A 7,043-nucleotide genomic window follows, 5' to 3' on the forward strand; every position below is an offset into this window, starting at 1 on the left:
GTAGAAGCAAAATGGTCCCCATCTACATTAGGAATGTCTAACTACCTCCCAAAACATGAATTCCAGAGCATATGCACGCATTCCGGTCTGTCTTTGAATGCCTCAAGAATTTGCCCACTGATTTTGGTTTTACATGACCGTGTAACGAATACATCAAAAACCCTGTTGTGCTGCCCAAATAAAAAATGTTTTAACACTTCATGCCGGAACGAAAACTGACCAATATTCTGGACCAGTTCAAGAATAGTTCATCGTGTTCCAGACTTATTCCAGACCATATCAATTAGTTTTTAAGTACCAGAGCACCACATTTCGATCTAAAGTAGCAATACCTAAGCATATAAACTAGTTTTGGGTTGGTCCTATTGCAATGACTTACTAAATTAACACTCCGGAACGGTTTCAGTTCATTCCAAATATGTTCTACGCATTCCAGATCGGTAGTTCTTGGTGAATAATCATGGTATACAAACAAGCAAAATAGGTTTTTGAAGTGAAGAACATATACCCGTAAAATAACCGGGTCATAATGGTCGTCTTCCATGTCGGAGTTGTGTGTCGGAGGTTGGAATCGGAATTGGACTCGTGTGCCAGAATCGATTCAGAATGTCGAAACAAGATCAAGAATGAAGTCGAGCGTCCGGATTATTCAAATTATATTCCAGATTTTGAAATTCAAATCCTAGGTCCGAAACATGTACGGATAATCCAGAATGGGCAATCCGGAGGCATCGAAATGGGCAATACATCCGAAAATGAGTCCGAAATGGCCGATTCCGGAGTATATGGTTATTTTGCAAAAAGAAAGTTAGATTTAAAAAAAACACCAAAAAAAGGTTATATTAGTCAATTTCCCATCATTTTAGGAATAACTCTTTAACAAAGCTTTATGAAAGAATATCTATGTATTATTGTATAATGACATAGGGTACAAGAAAGAAAACAAAAACTTTAATGCAATGAAAAAACATCCATTTTATTCTTTAATTTATATTAGAAAATAAGTAAACATAAGTTGGATACCAACCAAAAGGCTTCTAGCCCAATGGTATCTAATGTTGCCATCCATTCTTGAGGTTGACGATTCAAGTCCTGCAGTATACATAAGTGAAATAATTTTGGTGTAGTTTAGTATATTTTCTGTTTCAAAAAAAAAAAAATTATGCATGACCAAATTCAATTTCTTATCAATTACCATTTTAATAGGTTGCTCAAACAGACAAATAAGCTATAGGGTAAATTACACCAATCGTCCCTCGTGCACATGCCAAAAAGCATGTTCAGTCCCTATTTTCAAAAATTAACTCAGACCATCTCTCGTTTGTTTAAAACTTGCACACTTCGTCCTTGATATGCTTTTTTCTTGCGAATGTAGTCCGTGCCTCATTTGAAATGACGATAATGCCCTTGGATATTTATTTTTTTGATTATTCTAATATTATTTATTATTATTTATAAATTAACAAAGAAAATAAAATAACAACTCTCTATAAACTTTATCTCTCTCAGTTACAGTGGAAAATACCACTACCTCCTCCGATCGATCACTCACTCTTTCTCCCCATTCTTCTTCGATACCTGCTCTCATCTTTTCCAATCCATCCATGATCCACCCCTTCACTTCTAAACCCTCATGCTATTGTTACTGATCGGAGATAAAAGAGTAACCCAAAACACACACACACACACATGTGTTCTGATACGATATCGAGATAGAGGTCAAGTGAGATGGAGATATAGCATGATACCGAGAGAGAAATAGGTTGAGAGACACAGACTCAATGAAAGCAAAAAAGAAGACCATAGGAAATGGGTGAGATGGAGATGTAGCATGATAAGATAGAGAAATACTTGATTTCGATGTAATTTTGGGTTTCCTCCTTCTTCATCGTCATCAAATCTAGAAATTGAAACTGATGTAGGTTTTCATTTTGATTTTGAGGTTTGTTTCAGGTTTGGTTTGATTTTATTTCGATGGATTTGTCTTGGACTTGATTTCAATCGGTTACTTGTTTCGATTTTGAAGATGAATATAGGTTAGGACTTTGACTGCAGTGAGATGGTGTGAACTTGTGACTGTCATTGTTTCTGGGTCTCATTTGTGTTGATTAAATCTTGTCAGTAGTTCAAGGTTTCGAAGATTGAATTATTGTTTCGATGGAGATGGTTGTGGCTCAGAGAAATAACATTCGATTAGAGTAGTGGAGGGATCGATTTGATTATTGGGTTTCACCACGAAGCAGATAAATTGAAATTGGTAGTTTCGATGGTTGTTGGTGTTCTTAAGGCAGAGGGAGAGAACGACGATAAGGATGGTTGTTTGGGGTCTAATTTTTGTACACTGATTTGGGGTTTTGGATGGTTAATAAGAACGAGTGAGAAGAGGGACGAAGGTAGAAGAAAATTAGGGAAAGGGAAGGGAAGATGTTTGCAGTGATAGGTTGTGGTATCCCAGGTGGTGACGCTGATATGTGGTGGTGTCGGGGGAGTCAGCGGTGATAGGTGGTGGTGGTGATTTGTTGCAGAAATAGGGACTGAACGGGAGGGAGAGATATTTGTTTACCCTTTTTTTATTATATATATATATATATATATATATATATATATATATATATATATAATGTAAACTGATAAAGAAATAAAAAAAGGATAAAGGAAATAACTAGGGGCAAATTAGTCTTTTCATGTCAATAGGGATGATACGCGTAAGTTTAAAACAAATAAGGGACCGTCTGAGTTAAATTTTGAAAATAAGGACTGAATGTGTTTTTCGACACCTACACGAGGGACGATTGGTGTAATTTACCCTGATCTATAATTTATTTATCATAATCTAAAACATTCACAATAAAAGCCTTTTTAAAAACTTTTCCATCCTAACACCTGACGTTCTTCTCTTGCCTACACACCCAGAAATAGATATTAAAAATCAAAATATTCAATTAAAAAGCAATTCATTGAATATATTTAATAAATACTTAGCTGTAAATTTAAGAAAAGTTATGCTCTACCATAAATATCATTATATTGTCATATGATCGTTGATGAGTAATAAACAAATTTAATAAAACAAATATTCTTAAATAATGTATTTTAAGTAACATAAAATAACATTTATCATATTCTTATTATAGATCTCCCGCTCTGTAATAATTCTCTTACCTATCATTAGAGTTACGTTTTTCTTTTGAATATCCTGTGAAATAATAATCTATACATTCTTCATTATTAAATTATAATTTTTTTTTTTAAAATTATAAGTTAATTGATAAATTCAATTTCTCGAACATATTATCCAGAAAGAAAAAAGAGGAAAATCCGACATGTTCTTTTCCCAAATAAAAAGCCAACATTCAAGTTATCGTACAACCCGTCATTGCACACACAAGCACGTGAGAGTTACTTGAGACAACCATTACTCCATATCTAACAGCGCTGATTCTCTGTAACAAAATCCCTTTCTTCATCGTCACCCAAATCTTCCACTACCAATTCTCCAATTCCATGTAATATTTTCCCCCATTTTTTTTTTTCTGGATTTTGCAATAGAAATTACATGTCTGTTTGCTGTGGAGTTGAGTGTTTTTTTGCTTTAGGCTGTCTTCGATGGGCATGGAAGCGGTGTACTTACGTCGGCGGCGACGACAGTGCCACTTGGCCACCAGCCACCGTCGAGGAATTCGAATCCGTCCCACACCTATGCCGCGTCATCCTCGCCGTATACGAAGAAGATCTCCACCACCCAAAATGCCCTCCACTTGGTGGATACCGTTTAAACCCCGATTACGTTGTCAAGCGTGTTACTTACCAGGAAACACTCGGCCACGCGCCTCCGCACTTGATTTATCTCGACCACGATCGTCGTGAAATCGTATTAGCAATTAGAGGGTTGAATTTGAAGAAAGAGAGCGATTACAAACTGTTACTCAACAATCGATTAGGGATGCAGATGTTCGATGGTGGATATGTGCATCATGGGTTGTTACAATCGGCGATTTGGTTGTTGAATCAGGAGTCTGAGAATCTGAAACGATTGTGGATTGAGAATGGGTCATGTTACAAGATGATATTTGTGGGTCATTCACTTGGGTCAGGGGTAGCGGCATTGATGACAGTGATAGTCGTGAATCATAGGGATATGCTCGGCGGGATACCAAGGGAGTTGGTGCGGTGTTATGCTCTTGCTCCGGCGAGATCTATGTCGCTTAATTTGGCCGTGAAATACGCCGATGTTATCTACTCAGTTGTTTTACAGGTGCGATTTTTAATGAAATTAGTTATCGCCTATTTTGAATCGAATTTGATTTACTAACCGCTGGTTATGTTTGTTTAGGATGATTTTTTACCAAGAACAGCGACACCATTGGAAGATATCTTCAAGTCGATCTTCTGGTAAGTTGTGAAACTTTGATTTTGGTTTATGGATGATGATGATGATCGTAATGTTGATCCATGTTTTTTCTTTTATGATTTCAACAGTTTGCCATGTTTAATCTTTATGGTTTGCTTGAGGGATACATTCATACCAGAAGGTAGGAAGTTAAGAGATCCAAGAAGATTATATGCTCCAGGAAGAATGTACCACATTGTTGAAAGAAAGTTTTGCAGGTTTAACACTTTTCTATTTCATTACTTCTACGATCTTCTATCCTTGAATTGTTGTAGTAAATCAGTTAATAGTTTCATACCTTTCAAATTCATGGCATCTTTACATGTTTTGGATTTGTAAACAGATGTGGCAGATACCCTCCAGAGGTGAGAACTGCAATTCCTGTTGATGGAAGATTTGAACATATTGTTTTATCATCACATGCTACATCTGATCATGCCATCATCTGGATTCTAAGAGAAGCAGAGAAGGCTGTGCAAGTATGTGAAAAGACCAAATTACCCTCATGTTATTATCATTATGCTGTTAGAAGGCTGTTTTTGTCATTTGACATGTAAATAAGATATTGTATAAAAAATGCAGTTAATGAAGGAAAACAAAAACAGTTCAGAAAGCATTACAACAGCACCAAAGGTACAAAAATTCAGTAGGCTGCAATCAATTGAAGAGGAACATAAAGATGCATTAGAAAGAGCAGTGAGCCTCAACATACCACATGCTGTCAAGACCACTGATGACGTGGCGGATAACGAGGATCGAGTGTCCACGTCAGCAGTTAGTGAAGAACATCAAGAAGGAGAAGCTGCTGATGAGTTGGCATCGAAGCAGAAAGATGATGTGGAGAGAAGTCCTAATTGGCATGATTTGGTTGAGAGACTGTTTGAAAGGACAAAATCAGGCAAGCTTGTAAAAAAAGAAGACGTAAATGCCCCCGATTCACATTGATATCGTTGGCTAAATTGAATTTCTTCTCGAGTGTGTTGTGTGTTTTTTTTGTATATTTTTTAAACAATTTTATTGAATGGTTTTTTTGGTGGTAGTTTGTTTTAGCCTAGGAGGTAAAATATACAACACAAATATCAGATATAAATGAAGTTGTAAGTAATTTGGAATTTACATGAGCACCATATGGATATGCTTTTTCTTTCAAAAGAATATCAATAACTTTTGAAGTAACCTTTATTTGTTGGCTGAATATTAAATGTTAGCAACTTCCCATGCAACGTTGTTACAGACCCTTACTTTTGGCCAGAGAGCTGAAGATGCAAATGAAGAAACGACATCTTTAGGGAAATATTTTGGGAGCTATCGAGCTATCAACGAAAATATAATTTATCTTGTTTTGAAGAGATAATAACTTAAAAGGGTAATATATTTTTCCATTTGAACCAATTTGGTCATTGAGTTTTATTTTTTCGTCCGCATTTGCCCATTCAACTTGTTTAATTGTATATATTTAGTCCTTATGACCGTCTATTCAAGGTAAGCCGGAAAAAATGACGTAATAGGATAATATATTTCTTACTTTGTACACATTTAGTCATTAATATTCTTTTTGCACATTTGGTGCTTAATATTTTTTGGGGTTATTGCTATAAAAGCCCCAAATTTTACACAAAACAGTTGGGTTATGTCCACAGTTCAAATTTATGTTCATTAATGCCTAACATTTAGATAAATTTTGTCACTTAGGGCTTTTTATCAGGTTAGCCGGTCACCTACTCAATTGGTCACCTTCTTAACAAAAACTTGGTGGTTGCTCACCACCACCAACGCCACACATGTCTCTGACAACATCTCCTCCCATATCTAATGATCTCTTCAACACCCTCTATGCCTTACCACTAGTCACCCAAAAATTGTACTTTATTTTCCTGTGTAACCCTAGCCGCTTGCCTCCACGACCTCCGATGGTCACCATCTTCAACACCCTCACCGCCTTTACCACCATCTCCTTGAAAGATCTAGTATGCTGAAAAATTATATTAAAATAATATTGCTAAATAACATATGATACTAATAGGTCATACTAAAAACAACTTGATATAATTGATTATTTATTATAAATTGATTTTAATAAATATTCAACAAAACTCTTATAATTAAATTGTAAATGATTTATTTCATGCAAATAATAATTTTCATTAGCAAGTAACATAATATATCATATGATATGATTTATTAAGTCATGTACAACTTTTTGGACAAAAAAAACTTTTTGTCTTTTACCAAAAGGTTAAGGTGTAACATCCCAAAATTTACGACCAAAAATTTCATTTTAAAATTAAATAATTAAAAACATTTTGTGTGAAAACATCCATAATATAAACTCATATCAGAACCCATGTATCAATAGTCAAAACATGTCATGGTAAAACAACATCAGAGTATAAATCCAAAAGATCTCCCGTGCGGAAAATGTAGTGTAATGTGCTGCGATTATGCCGACTCCTTTCCCTTTGAAGAGGAAGTACCCAAAACCAAAACTGAAAATCGTAAGCACAAAGCTTAGTGAGTTACCCCATCATACCACATACCATATAACAAATACATTGCCAAGCATATCTGGGTGCTAGTCTCCCATTCGGTCTATTTCAACCGGATATTGCCGAGCATATCTGGGTGCTGACCTCCCCCTCGGTCTATTTCAACT

At 35.6% G+C, this 7,043-nt stretch overlaps 1 protein-coding gene across 1 annotated transcript; it reads left to right on the forward strand.

Annotated features, from left to right (window-relative positions):
• The first annotated feature begins 3,328 nt into the window (after positions 1 to 3,328).
• LOC111906170 (uncharacterized) lies at positions 3,329 to 5,566 on the forward strand. Its single transcript, XM_023901900.3, has 5 exons — positions 3,329 to 4,255; positions 4,334 to 4,392; positions 4,480 to 4,608; positions 4,734 to 4,869; positions 4,973 to 5,566. The coding sequence occupies exons 1-5, from the start codon at positions 3,557 to 3,559 to the stop codon at positions 5,333 to 5,335; spliced, it is 1,386 nt and encodes a 461-aa protein (XP_023757668.1). The 5' UTR covers positions 3,329 to 3,556; the 3' UTR covers positions 5,336 to 5,566.
• Positions 5,567 to 7,043: the final 1,477 nt, after the last annotated feature.

The sequence above is a fragment of the Lactuca sativa genome, chromosome 3 (genome assembly GCF_002870075.4).
Source record: "Lactuca sativa cultivar Salinas chromosome 3, Lsat_Salinas_v11, whole genome shotgun sequence".
NCBI classification, from domain to species: domain Eukaryota; kingdom Viridiplantae; phylum Streptophyta; class Magnoliopsida; order Asterales; family Asteraceae; genus Lactuca; species Lactuca sativa.

What these genes read in the sequence shown, in the direction of transcription:
- LOC111906170 (XM_023901900.3), top strand. Translation starts at nt 3,557, where the DNA reads ATGTCTGTTTGCTGTGGAGTTGAGTGTTTTTTTGCTTTAGGCTGTCTT. An exon ending in GTTGAAAGAAAGTTTTGCAG is followed by an intron (nt 4,609 to 4,733) that starts GTTTAACACTTT and finishes ATTTGTAAACAG; the next exon opens with ATGTGGCAGATACCCTCCAG. An exon ending in AAGCAGAGAAGGCTGTGCAA is followed by an intron (nt 4,870 to 4,972) that starts GTATGTGAAAAG and finishes TAAAAAATGCAG; the next exon opens with TTAATGAAGGAAAACAAAAA.